The 14,714-nt window shown below is 40.3% G+C and overlaps 1 protein-coding gene across 3 annotated transcripts; it reads right to left on the reverse strand.

Annotated features, from left to right (window-relative positions):
• Positions 1–2,033: 2,033 nt before the first annotated feature.
• On the reverse strand, positions 2,034–14,708 carry Zfp42 (ZFP42 zinc finger protein). 3 transcript variants are annotated; one of them, XR_004517866.1, is made up of 3 exons: positions 14,679–14,708; positions 9,434–10,602; positions 2,034–2,062 (listed from the first exon to the last, which is right to left on the reverse strand). XR_004517866.1 is itself a non-coding variant. In XM_010619795.3 (2 exons), exon 2 carries the CDS (start codon positions 10,479–10,481, stop codon positions 9,585–9,587), a length of 897 nt encoding a protein of 298 aa, XP_010618097.3. In that variant the 5' UTR covers positions 10,482–10,602; positions 14,679–14,708; the 3' UTR covers positions 9,255–9,584. The 3 variants fall into 3 exon arrangements, 1 of the variants encoding a protein (XP_010618097.3); XR_004517864.1 differs by lacking the exon at positions 2,034–2,062 and adding an exon at positions 6,465–6,984; XM_010619795.3 differs by lacking the exon at positions 2,034–2,062 and having other exon boundaries at positions 9,255–10,602.
• Between the last annotated feature and the right edge of the window lie 6 nt (positions 14,709–14,714).

The raw sequence follows: 14,714 nt of genomic DNA on the forward strand, positions 1-14,714 counted from the left end.
GGTTTTGCAAATAGGAGGGGGTCCAAGAGCTAAAGGGAGGGGAAGGGGATGAAGAAAGAATTAAGATGCATTATGCATGTGTACCAACCCCCCACAGGGAATGCAATTACGGACTTCAAATAAAAAATCGAAAATTGAAAAGGTAAAGAAAAAATGTATTTTCCTAACCCTGGAGTACATGAACTGTGTGGACCTGCACGGCCTCTAAGACCAGGAAGAATAAGGAGACCGTCACGAGGTCCCACCCTGCTTACTTTCTCAGAAGAGAACCAGAATTGAAGGACTCTGGGCAATTATGAAAATCATGAGTACTATTTGCATGTTTTTTTTTTAACCATATCCAAGTCTGTCTGGTAATGAAAGAGTGCTAACACTGGTACATAAATCTTTATATCTAGAAATGGCTGGCCTGTCCCGATGCCATGGCTTCCTTCCTGTGACAGAGTCCAAGGGAGCTGCAGCTGCTCTCATCAGCAGTGCAGGAGGGTTTTAACTTCTCCACATTGTGTGCGACACTGTCGTGGTTACAGCCAACCCAGTGAGTGTGAAGCGGTGTCTGAGGGTGGCGCTGATTTACATTTCCCTGATGACCAAGAGTGATGAGCATCTTTTCATGTGCCTTTGGTCATTTATGTATCTTTTCTTAAGAAATGCCTGGGTCAGCTCCACGGCCATTTTTAAATTGGATTATTTGTTCTTTGACTGTCGTGTGTCACTGACTTTAAGTTGAGTGCACCCATCATTTTTCTATTTTTACTGCGGCTTAGGAATCCTTTTAGCTGTGTCTAGTCAAGCATTTATTTAAATACCCATTAATCATTTATTGTGTTCTGTGTCTGTGCTGGAAATCTGAAGCCCAGTAAGACTTCTTGCGTCTCCTCTAGATTACTCCAACTGCTGCTTGTTTATCCCCTCACCAATCCATCTTCAGCCCTGCTTCCCACTGAGTACTCAGAAAAGAATGTGATCGCCTCACTTACTTGCTTACTCCCTGTTATGCTTACTGTGCTGACCACCAGAGTTCCAACTCTTAAGAGGGTTTATAAGGCCTTCAAAATCGGTTCCCCACCAGTCTCTGCAAAGTTCTCTCCCCATGTTCCCCCTCCACAGTCTTTTGGATAGCATTAAAAATCTTCTTCTAGTTAAATACCCTGTCTAAAGCTTTTTATCCCTCCTGGGGGCTGCTAGAAGGAAAAAAAAAATCTGTAAGGAATACGTGTACATTTCCTCTCCATTTGGGGGTTATTGTCTATACTGTTAAAGCACAAGTGAAACTTGAAGTCACATGATGTGTGACTATAGCCTTTCATGAAGAGTGGATCCCGAGTCAGAAAGATAACCCAGGGTCTCAGCTAAACATAAAGCCCAGGAGCTTTTTCTCTGAACTCTGGGTCCTAAAGCAGGTGAATCTTAAGCCCATGAGCTGAGAAAACCAGTTATACAGTGTTATTTTTTTGCCTTTAATAGGATCTTTCAATGGTCCAGCTTCATGTCCATTTTATTGCTGAGTAGTAAAGGAAGAGCTACGTACTCTGGCTGGGGTCAGGGTGTTAAAGTGGAGCATTGACCCTTGAAAGACAGCAGTAGTGGGGGCAGTAATTCATGGGATTCCTCCAAGGAACAGGGGACCTGCCCAGGATAATGGAACTATTTCTGTGAAGAGAAAGAAATTCTTCCTCCCAAGTCAGGGATTTCCCTTCTCTAACCTTTACAAATAGGTTTTAGTCTTACTAAAGGCAGCTGCAGTTTCCTTCACTATCCCAACAAGTAGATCAGCTAGCTGGTCTATGAAGAGGGATCTCACTACTTTACTGTGTAAGACCCTGCAGATAAATTAACATACAGTTGAATTTATAGACATTCCATGTCTATGGGTTCTGGGTCTGTAGATTCAACTAACCTCAGACTGAAAATATTTTTTATTCAATTTTTTACAGACAGGATCTCATTATGTAGCCCAGGATGGTTCTGATGGTACTACATAGTCCAGGTTGGCTTCCAACTTCTGATTCTCCTGCCTTGGTCTCCTGAGTGCTGGGATTACAGGTGTGTGCCACCATGCCTAGGAAACATTTTTTAAATTGCATCTGCATTGACTATTTTGCTTGTCATTTCCCCCTAGACACTGTAGTATGATAACTATTTAGTAAAGCATTGACACTGTTAAGTTTGTACATAGCACAAACACAGCCATCATCGGTCTAACTATACTGCTGAGCTCAGTTGGTTGCATCTGGATGTGGCGCCTGTGGCTGTGCAGGCAACCTATACGGTAAGTGAGGACTTCCTTGTCAATTTAGATGTCGCTTTATGAAAAACCTATGTCTATACCTGTGTATGTACACAGACAGGTGTACGCACATACATACAGACTACAACACTCAAATAAATCCCAAGTGCAGCTTGTTCATTATCTGTTGCTGCAAAACAAACTGATTGCAGCATTTAAGCAATCATTTTATGTTGTTCATCAGTTTAAGGGTCAGAACAGCCCGTTCAAGCAGTTTGTGTCCAATTCATGTGGCACTGCCTGCAGTGACTGGGGACAGACGTCCTTTCCAAAAGGCTCCTTCACTCATCGCTGTCACCTCGCTCCTCTTTGTCCTTGCTTTCTTATCCTATCGGGCCTGTTTGTGTGGCTTGGATTTTGCCAAGGAAGGTGGTCGTAGCATAGTCATACTCTTAAAAGGTAGTAGCTATCATGGCTCTTAAAATCTAGGCTGGAATTGGCATGGCTACTTAGTCAACGCAATTGCAACCCAATCCAGTCACCCCCAAGAAAGGGCAATAGATCCATTCCTCAACTTTTTAATTGCAAATTAACAATTACAAATTTATGGGGTACAAAATTTTATAATCCATAAATACAAGATTAATTAAGATAGGTGAGGACCAGTTATTAGCTCAGTGGTTCCACTGCCTGCCTTGCAAGCACAAGGACTCGAGTTCGATCCCCAGTACAAAAAAAAAAAAAAAAAATCTAAAAAAACAAAAAACTAAATTTAAGCTAGTTAATACATTCAGAGACTCCAACTCTTAAGGGAATAACAAATAATTTATACTCACCTTTAATATGCCAAAAGCATAGCATCTATTATGTATATATACTTGGTAAGCTCATAATTTTTCCTCAAAAATATCATTAACATGCTGAGTCCTTACAGTAGGCAATGGCTTTCCTTAGATACAAATAAAGTGCTATTATATACATTGTGTACAACTTTTTTATGTTTAATGGTGATAATCAAAATTCTCACTTTATTACTTCTTTGCTTTGTATATGTGAATTTTATGACCAGCATTTTGAGTTGTAGGGAGCATGTACTATGCTTTTTATGACATACAACTGAGATCTTAGGAGCACTAGGAATAGTTTATTAATACCTAGGGTATCATTATAACCCACCTAATACCTGTGATTTACTGAAGTCACAAAAATTATGTTGGCTTGTTTTAAGGATGTAACTTCAGCCATATGGTAAAGCACAGGTCTGTACAGGTGTTCTACAAGTTAGTCACTGATATCTAGGAAATTTAACTCTGGGTCAGAGAGAAAAAAAGCAAGACCTAATAAAAGCCACATGTTAACCATTAATGTTCATTTACCAAATCTTGCTTAAACTCTTGTACTCTTAAAGCTAATTTCATCCAATTGCCTTTTAATTATAGTCTCTTGCTCAGAGTTGCAAATATAATGGCTTTTTAATATAACTTGCACTGTTCTGTGTCCAATGTAGGATGTAATCATGTAATTTATTCATTCAGAGCCAGTGCATAAGGTAATTAAAACACAGGCACACACAGATTTCTGTTCATGTATATACCTGACAGCAAAATAATATAAGGATTTGACAAATCTGATTTTGGACAGAATTCTGAAAATCCTTGTGTTCACCCATATACCTTGCATCTATATTCTGTGTGAATTACAGAAATCAGACATGGCTGTGACACCTGTGAACATGTTACAAAAAATTAAAGAAATATAAGTTGTAGGGCACATTTTAAATTATCTAATCACAGACTTAGTAGATAATATAATTCTCAACATAGGTTTATTCTTCATTAGTTAAAACATTTTGAGGAAAAGAGATCCTCAGTCTTTTACAGATACATAGGAAGATAAAGATAATGAGATTTAAAGAGTATTTTCATAATAAGGATAGTCAAATATAACAATTTAAAAGTTTCTATAAGCCAAGTGTGATGTTGCACACCTGTAATCCCAGCACTTGGGAGGCTAAGGTAGGAAGACTGCTGAGAGTTGGAGGCCAGCCTGGGCTACATAGTGAGTTCAAGGCCAGCCTGAACTACATAACAAGACCCTGTTCCAAAACAAAGCAAAAAAAAATTCAAGAGTAGAGATTCTACCTTTGTAGCATAGCAGAAATATGCATGTGGGACATAAATGCACAAACACAGATATCCGTATTGTTTCTTTATTGAGCATAGCTTACTAGTAGAGTTGCTTACCTTTATTTCAGAGCAAACAGAATTTTTGTTTTTTGAGAGTTTTGCTATGTACTCCAGGCTGGACTTGAACTCACTACCTAATCCAGGCTGCCTTGAAGTAATAGCAATCCACTTGTCTCAGCCCCCCAAGTGCTAGGATTATAGGCATGTGCCACTACATTGGGCAGAACAATCAGGTTTTATATAAAAACTCATAATGCTTTTGTTACCCACTTTTGAATTATATGTAATTTAATTTTGATAACCTTATTATTTAAAAACATTAACAATATTTATACATTCATTTATTCCATAGTTTATTAAATGCATACTAATTATGGCCCATGTATTAGTGTCAACAAGACAGTATGGGCTCCAGCCTAAGATTTTCAGTTTTTTAATCAGCTGCATTTCTTTACATTAGCAATAATCTACCTGAAAAAAAAAACAAAAACCCTTATTTTTGATAGCATTAAAAATTATGTACTTCAGAATAAATTTAGCCAAGAAATTGAAAGATTTATATACTGAAAGCTATAAACATTGCTGAAAGAAATTGAAAATTACACAAATAAACAGCAAGAAAGCCCATGTTCTCTATAGGTTGGAAGAGTTAATTTTGTTAAAATGTCCACACTACCCAAAGCAATGTACAGATTCAACACAATCTTTATCAAAATCCCTGTCACTTTTCACAGAAATAGGAAAAATATTTTAAAATTTATATGGAACTATTAAAGACCCAGAATAGCCAAAACAATTTGAGAAAGAAAACAAAGTTAGGGGCATCACACTCACAGAACACAGCCCAGAAATAAGTCCAAACACATTTGGATTTTTGGTCTTCTGGGTCACCAAGAAGATATAATGGAGGAATGATAATCTTGTCAATGAATGGACCAAAAAACTGGGTATCCATATGCAAGAGAATAAAACTGCATTGTTATCTTACACCATGCATAAAAATAAACTCTAAGCCTAAAGACCTGAAACAGTAAAGCTCCTAGAAGAAAAACATAGAGGAAATGCTCTTTGATACTGGCCTCAGCAATGTGTTTTGTTTTTTGATCTCACACCAAAAGCTTGGCACAAAAGAAAAGAATAAAAATGGGGCTACATCAAACTAAAAAGCTTTTGCACAGTAAAGGAAAAAAAAAAATCAACAATCAAAAGTCAGCCTAGAAACTGGAAGGGAATATTTGTAAACCAGGTGTGAGAAGTGATTCTCAAAATAAAAAACTCACAGAACTCTTTGGAATGGAAATTGACACAGTCATTGTGAAAAATCCCATGGAGGTATCTCAAAAAAGAGAAAGCTAGCACATAGTATGATCAGCTATCACACAAATATTTGTATAACCAAATGAAAGAGTAAAATCATTGTCTTACAAAGATTATCTTCATGTCTACATTTACTGATTCATTATTCACAATAATCAAGATATAGAAACAACCTGTGTATCAACAGATGAAAAATTTGGGAATTTATGCGTATATACAATAGGACTATTATTCATCCTCAAAAGAAAGCAAATATTGCCATTTCCAACAACACATATAAGCTTGAAGGGCATTATACTAAGAGAAATTAAGCTAGATATTGAAAGAAAAATACTACATGATATTATTTGTATGTTCAGTCAAAAATTGTTGAATACATAGGAACAATATAATCAGTGACCAGGGATGGAGAGGAAGAGAAAATAGCAATAGTTCATAAATCTAATAGTACTGCATACTGAAAATCTGTTGAGAGTAGATGTTAGGCACTATTTGCTTTTTTTTGTTTGTTTGTTTTTGAGATGGGGTCTTGCCACACAGTTCAGGCTGGCCTCTAGAAATGATTCTCGTGCCTCAGCCTCCTGAGTGCTCAGATTAAAGATGTGTGCCACCATACCCAGCAGGCACTCTTACCATAAAAAAGGTGGGCCAGGGCTTCGTGGTGCATGCCTGCAATCCTAGGACGTAGGAGACTGGGGAAGGAGGATTGCCTTGAGTTTGAAGGCAGCCTGAGCTACACAGTTAGTTCAAGACCAGTCTGAACTACACAGCAAGACCCCTTCTTAAAAAAAAGGGAAGGTGATATAAGGGTTTTCTTAATCACTTAATGATAGTATCCTTTCACTATATCAAAGCAATATGCTGATGAGTAATATATGTATGACAATATTCAGTGTTTTGTAGAGAACATTTTTCTAGTGTGAACTTCCCAGTATTGATATTTGGTCATTATAAAAGGAAAGAACTTGAGAATAAAGTTAAGTGTCAACACGAAACACAGAGATTTATTCATTCCTCCAGATTTGGGGCTGGTTACGTGCCAGTACCTGCCAACATGAGACAATCTAGATGGATTTACTTCTCAGTTTTCCCTGGACATGTGTTTTACATCATGTTCATTTTTATTTGCCATACTAATGTGGGAAGATTTAAAGTGGGATTTCTCATTAAATACACTTCTTTTCCCTTTTTTTCACTTTCCATTGCTTCTATTTGCCTTCTCCCTCTCACAGCCTTCGCAATGTTTTCTTTCTAGAAAAGAAAGGAAAAAACAAAAACACCTAGGTGGCTTGCTAAGTAACTGCATCCTGTCCCCAAGTCAGGATTTAACTAAGTCTCAAAATTCAGACAGTCGTATTTTAATTTTTGGATACTTCAGCTCCAGAAAGAGAAATCTATAAACTTGACCAGGGGAAGCCAATTTCTATCCCTCCTGCTGCCTTTCCTCTCATTTCTCCAGAGCCTGCAGCCCACCACCTGCCTCTTTTGTTTAGTCTCCAGAGGTGCAATGCTAATGTTCAACTAAAGTCTAAATCCAGGGGACCAAATCCCCACACTGTCGCCAAAGGAAAAACTAGACAAACATGTGCTCCGCTATCTTGATCAAATTCCAATCCTAAATTCTATGCTCCTTTGATTTAGAGGAAGTTCTGAATTTGCAAATGAATTTTGTGCCCGATTTTCCTTAAAGAACCGAGATCCTCATTTCTATAGAAATGTCATACCTGATATATTACGAATATTAACATAACTTTTAAGGCATTTTAACTCTTAAAACCAAATGTTGTTTTAACTATCCTTGATTATATGGTATTTTAACTATACCCAATCATTTATATCAATTCTGAGTAGAAAATTCATTCAAAATGTGATGGCTATGTATTTTATGTCCAAGATAAAATGATTGTATTTATTATACCAGTCACTTGTGGATAATCAACTTTCCCTCTATCCATGCATATTTAACCACTTTCTCTGAATTTTCTTGCAGAGCAGAGTAAGTGCCCAATTTTCACCAGAGCCTATCTTTGAAGAACAAATTTCTTTTTATTCCATGGTTTCCCTCTAGGTGTGGTTCTTTTTTTCTACTCTTTGTAGTCAAAGAAAATGTGTACATTTTCTGTTTAATAGATCTAGTATGGTTATGCAAGTTGCTTCTTCTTAGTGGACATTGTGGTCATGAATTTATTACTATCAATATGATCCAGTTAATATCATGGAAGAAATATTTCCTTTTATAGTTCAAATATTTCTGCAAAAAAACCCACCTGAATCTAAAATACTGAACACATGCGTCTGTGTCCCTCTCCAAAATCATATGTTTAAATCCTAGCTTCCAGAATCTCAGTGAGCTTATGTGAAGGTCTTTACAGAGGTAATCAAGTCAAAATGAGGTCACCAGAGGGTTTCAATCCAATGACGGGTGTCCTTATTTAAGGAAATCTGAACACAGACAGGCCGAGGTCCAGTGAAAACAGGAGTGCCACGTGACACAGAGCAACACCACAAGCCCAAGAGGGAGGCCCGGGATGCCAGAGCCGATCCTGTCCTGCCAACCCCTTGTTTTTTGCCAAACCACCTCGGGAACTGAGATAATCATTTTCCGTTATTTAAGCCACCAGTTTGTGTCACTCCATGGCAGCTGTAAGAAACTAATCAGGCACTTTCTGTAAATCTTCCAAAATGGCTGTCACATGTGTATTCTAACCCACCATGTATAATAAACTTATCCTCCATGTCTTAATACTGACCATCAGCCTTTGCAATGTTTTGCTAATTTTTAAAAATAAATTAAAAAAAAGTGCATCTTTTTAATGCATAATTTGATTTTTTCTTTTTTTGGGGTATTGGGGTTCGAACTCAGGACCTTGTGCTCAGGCACAGTGCCACTAAGCTAAATCCCAGCCCCGGATAATTTGATTTTCAGAATCCAGATTTAACATACTTTAGGGTTTTATGTCATTTTATTTTGAAATTCTAGAATAAATTCAAATGGATTAACAGTATCAACCATTCACAACAAATTGTATTATTTCAATATAATTTGATAGTGATCAAAAGAAAAATTAACTATTCATTGATTGACCATTTATCTAATGCAAAATACTCAATCTCTGAGATAATCCCGTTCCAAAAAAGTACATTTTTAAAAATTTATTTAACTTGAAAAAATAATTTAATGGCATATAGACAATGCAATATTAAATTGTAGAATCAATGTCATGCTGCTCAATTTTTGTCCTGGAAATAGGTGATGTTACAATTTGATGTTGTTTTCTGACTGATGGCATTTAGCATTTTAATTCTTATTATTTTTTAATCTTATTAAGTTTACTGGTACTTCTTAGGTACACAGTAGTTATACATTCACCATTGGGATCTTGTACCTTTACATGGCAAATCTTGGTTCTTACTGTTTCCCCCGTACCCCCTGCTCTCCCTTCATCCCCTCCAACCTCCCCTATTTACAAAGAGTTTGTTTCCATTTTTTTCCTTTTCTCTTATTTTTTTCTTGTCCCTTATTTCCTTTCCCCTACCCTTCCCACTTCCCCTACACCTTTCAAAAAGTACGTTTTTAAAAGGTGAAAGCCACACTGTTAGAAATTACAAAATTACTTTCATGTGGATAGCACTTGAAAATTAGTATGATAACCAATAATCTAATACATACTACTACTTTTCCAGTAAATTTATTCCTGACCTTTCCGTTGGCGACGTTCTTAAAATGGTATCACAAGGTATGGAGCAACGAGCAAAGCTGAAAATGCGCCTGTTACCGCTGCAGTGCTTCTCCGATCACTGCTTATGCTCGTCCTGCTCATCCTGTCGGACGACCCCGTCCGTGTCTGCTTTCAGTGTTTATTTCTCATCTTGGCGTGAGTTACAATGTGGGTTTTGAGGTTGTTGGACTGCACAAACCTCTTGTCGCAGCCCTGGAAGGGACACGCGAAGCGCTTCTCCCCGGTGTGGATGCGCACGTGTGTGCGCAGGTTGAAGTCGAGGGAGAAGCGCTTCCCGCAGCCGGCGAAGGTGCACCGGAAGGGCTTCTCGCCCGTGTGCACCAGGAAGTGCCGGGCGAGCTTGGAGCGCTCGGAGAACGCGCGCCCGCACTCCGCGCACACGTGGTCTCGGGGCCGGTGCACCACCAGGTGCTTCCGCAGGGCGGTTTTGTCCCTCAGCTTCCTTGTGCATCCACTGTGGGGACAATCCAATGTATTTGGAGCGCCCTGGTCTTGACTGTGGGGGCTCCTCTTTGTAGCAAATTCGCTGAGCTGTTTAGGGTCCGCCAGGTCAAGGCCAGGAATTCCTCCAGCAGGAAACTTCTTGCCCGTCAGGTACTCCGAATACCCCATCTGTGGCGGCGGCTTTTGTTTCGCTCCACTTTTCATGTATTCCCAAGAACACCCAATGAGGGAGCTGGCTGCAAAAACCTGTTGAGAAAGGCTTTCTTCTGAATCTTCGCTTAGCTCTTTGAAGGAGCTAAAGAGTAAATCTTCTTCCAGGATGGGTTCGGAAAACTGACCTGTTATGATGCATTCTATGTAGCAGTCGGGGAAATCTTTGTCTCCACTGTCTTGGGGACTCGGTTCAGGGCAGGCACCTTTGTCACGCGGGGCCCAGGTTGCACAGAGAGGCTCCATTGCTGCCGCGGGGCCCTGGGTGACCTGGTGTGGCCTTGGTTTAGCTCCCGCGGGCGCTCGTCCGCCCTGGCCTCTCGTCCCAGCCCTTCTCTTCATCTGCTGGTTCATGTCTTTCTGCCTGCTGCCTTCTTGAAGGTTCGCACCAGGATTACCAGGAACTCCCAGGTAGCAGTGATCTAAGTTGTCTTCAACACACACGTGCTTTGTGATAATAACCGCAGCAGAGCCACTGTCAGAAAATGACCAAAAAATGGTTTAGAACACACGTTCCAATAACAAAATGGCTACATTTACATATTCTCCGATCAATTCCCCAAGAGAAAAGGAAAATGAACGCTGGGATAAGACACGGATCAATGTCAGGTATTTCACGGGTATACACACAAGTTACCACACCTGACTCATCACCTAATACTTACTGGGCACTGCCACGGTACCATCCCTACTGTAGGCTACACTCTGCAAAACAAGCTATGCTTCTGATTCACGAGCACATAAAATAAGGAAGTTATGCGTGTCCAACTTCGAAGGCAAGCGCTGTAGAGTAAGCACAGGGGATGCCAGAGAGCAGAAGCTTGTAACTTTAAATAGACACTCAGGCAAACCATTACTGAGGTAGCTAGTGGCATCTGATTAAAAAACTTGAAGCAGGTGAAAAAGTTAACACATTCCTGTTTTCACTGGATTCAGCAAAGCTCAACACTTATACCAATGGTGTTATTTTATTATTTTTATTCATTCTGCAGGTGTGCACTGGATCCTGCTACTTCACTAGACAGAGAATGACAACTTTGTCTGCACAGAGGGCCAGAGTTAAACTCTGCAGATCCTCTGAGCACTGCTGACAGTAGTGAGCACTGCAGCCGAGGCAGGAAGCGGTCATGGATGATGCACGAAGGTATGAGGTCGGCTTTGTTAGAATAAAACAGAGACAGGCTGGATTTCACCTGTGGGCTGGGGTTTGCCTGTCCATTGTTCTAGAAGGCAGTAATACAGAGAATAAGACTCAATAAGTGAAATCTGCAGCATTCAATAAATGGGCAGGGTAATTTAGCCCAAAAGATCCTCACCATTTCCTTACAATTTAAATCAAGGCGGGGCATACCCCTAACCCCAGCACTTTGGGAGGCTGAGGCAGGAGGATTGTTAAGTGTGAGCCCAGCTTGACAGTTTAGTGAGGATCTGTCTCAAAATTAAAAATAAAAAAAGGCCGGGACATGGCTTAGTGTGAAGGTTCTGGGTTTAATCTCCTGTACTACAGAAAAATAAAAACAAGACCATTTAAAAGTCATAGCATGAATATGTTACTGCTGCTTTTTCTAAGAGCCTTTTTTGTACATAATTGTGTGCCTGATAAAAGATCTCTTTATTTATTGTTCTGATGTACTGCTGTAGGAACCAAAAATTAAATGCTTTTTAAACAAGGTCAAATGTGAAATTGGTGGGGTGAAAATTAACAGATTGAAAATACCTTTAAAAAGCCACATTAAAAAAGAGCATCTCAAAAGAATCATGCCACTCACTTTGGGCAATAAATATAGACTAGAAACAAAACATGTCTCAACTAAGAAGAGTTTGTAAAACTGTTAAAACATGTTAGTTTATTACAGTCCTTAAAAAAAGAGAAACAAACCCAGGAGACTATGCAGAAATATTTGACAAACAAAATTTTCTCACCTTGGGAGCATAATTACTAGGATCAAGCACAAAAGCCCCTTTCCTTCAGCTAGTTTGTTTAAAACAACTGCAGTATGCCGGGTGTGGTGGCGCACACCTGTAATTCCAGCACTCAGGAGGCTGAGGCAGGAGGATTGCTGTGAGTTTGAGACCAGCCTGGACTACATAGTGAGTTCCAGGTCAGTCTAAACTACATAGTGAGACTTTGTCTCAAAAACAAAAAACAAAAAAACCCCAAAAAACAAACAAACAAAAAAGCCAACAACAACAAAAAACCCCAAAAACAAACAAGTAAAACAACTGCAGTGTGATTTTCTTCTGGCTTTTTTCTATAAGCATATCTCTCACCGCCTCCAGCTCTATTCAGCCATACTAGCTCTGTCCCTTGTGCACGCTACCCACTTGTCCTTACTGCCCTGTAAGTGTACACACACACAATTTCCCATCTACACTTCAGATTTCTGCTCACATAGCACTTTCCAGGGCTTTCTTGACTTTTCTTTTTGTCCTAGGGATGAAACCCAACACTGAGCTCTATTCCCAACCCTTTAACAAATTTTGAGATAGGGTCTTGCCGAGTTACCCAGGCTGGGCTTTAACTCGTGATCCTTCTGCCTCATCCTACCAGAGTATGGGGATTACAGAAATCCACCAAGCCCAGACTGACTCTTCAGCTCAATTAAGTCTGAGCTAAATTTCCCCCCAGCTCCGTATTTCTGTATCAGTCAGAGCTGCTGGTATGGTTTATTTAAAGTGTGTCTTAGCTGCTAGGCTATGAGCTCCATGAGAGTAGTCTTGTGGGTCTTTTTCACCACATGTCCCAGTAGTTAGCACGTTTGTCTAAGGAAATGAGTGGACGCACACATTAGTTATTGTGCTAGTGTTTTCTGATTTAGCAATCATGGAACAATATTTTCTTAGGAACGTATTCAGAGCTTTAGACATACTTAATTCAGAAATTTCACAAAGTTGTAAGGTGTTATCTAGAAAGACACCTCCTAAGAGAAGGTGGGGGGGAGATTTAATGAATTTACAGAGGTCCATGTGTACACCTTATTTCTGGGATAGATTGTTTGTCAGCTCTCTTAACATGCAAATTTTTTTACAATACGTAAACTTATGAGAATTACATATGAAACTGAAATGGTAATGTATCAACTTATAACTACATGCATTTACTGGTTAAACATGACTTGAAGACAAAAATCTGAATATTAAATATCATCAGCTGTGTGTTGTGCACATGCTTTTAATTTCAGCTGTCTGGGAGGATGGGGCAGGAGCATTATAAGTTTGAAAACAGCCTGGGCAACTTTTCAAGACTTTGTCTCCAACAAAAAAAAGGGCCTGGGAATGTAGCTCTGTGAACACCTTGGGTCCAATCCCCAGTATCCTCTTACACACACACACACACACACACACACACACACACACAAAGAGAAGCACGAGGGATTAATCCCACTTTATACCTCTCAAACTGAATAGAAGTACTTCACGGGATGCATTTATTTATTGTTATCTGGCCAATATTTAGTAATCAACAATGTTTTATAGAGTGAACATAGCAGTGAAAAGCTCATGGTTATCACAGAACTTCACTTCTGTTGGTGTGGGGAAGATCCTACATGGTAAATAGTTTCAGGGGGGAAAAAAATCAGAGCACGAGAGATTTTCCAGGACGCAGCCAGGGGGACAAGCATGGCGGAGGGCGGCGGCCATGATCGCTGCCAGCGTGGAGGACGGAAGCCGGGAGGGCAGAGCGCCGGGGGACCTTTGCCTCGGTTTCCAGAAAGCGGGAACCATTACCCGGTTTCAAACAAAGGCAAAGCGAGCTCTAGCTCAGGCCAAAAGATTACTCTGGAGAATGGATTCGGAGAGAAAACAAGTAAAACCAGAAAGCCTTATTCAGCAATTTAATAATCCAAGAAAAGGAAATGGTTTTTTGGGGGGTTGGAGATGAAACTCAGGGAAAGAAGATAAAGAATCAGTCCGCCGCCCCTCGGTACTGGAGAGTGAACTCAGGGCCTTTGCTCAGAACATTCCCAGCACCCCACTCCTTTTATTTTTACTTTTAAGCCAGGTATTTTTAAGGCACCAAAGCTGGGTTCGAACTTGCGAACCCATTCTCCAGAGTGCTGGGATTGCTGGCGTGTGCTACCACGCTGGCTGGGAACCTTCAGAATTTACTGGTGCGCTAGGGGACGCGAGGTAAGGGAAACAAATCAAGAGCTGTCCTTGAGTTTTGCTTTTCTTTCCTCCTGGAGTCATTTGGGTGGATGGTGGTGTCACTGGCACAGCTAAGGGAAAGGAAAAGGGAAGAAACTTGACCTGTCTCACAGAACTCTAAACATTTTCATAAAAATACCTGTCGGAATGAAATTCACACTATGTTTTGAAACAAAAACTCCAAAAAACTCATTTCGAGGGCATCTGCATCCGAACCCGCCTTCTCGGAAGGGTTTCCTCCTCCGCTCTTCACGTGCTCCAAGCCGGTCCAGGCCGGGCGAGCCTCCCCGCGCCGCCCGGGGCTCCCGACCTCCGGGCCTCCCGTCTCGAGGACCGAACTCTACTCGTCCCACCGTCCCACTCCGTCGCCGCAGCCCCGGACAGAGGTGAAGTGAGACTTACCCCGGCTGGGCAGCCTCTCTTGCTCCCTGGCGTAGC

The sequence above is a fragment of the Fukomys damarensis genome, unplaced genomic scaffold (genome assembly GCF_012274545.1).
Source record: "Fukomys damarensis isolate Sample0158 unplaced genomic scaffold, DMR_v1.0_HiC HiC_scaffold_18, whole genome shotgun sequence".
NCBI lineage: Eukaryota > Metazoa > Chordata > Mammalia > Rodentia > Bathyergidae > Fukomys > Fukomys damarensis.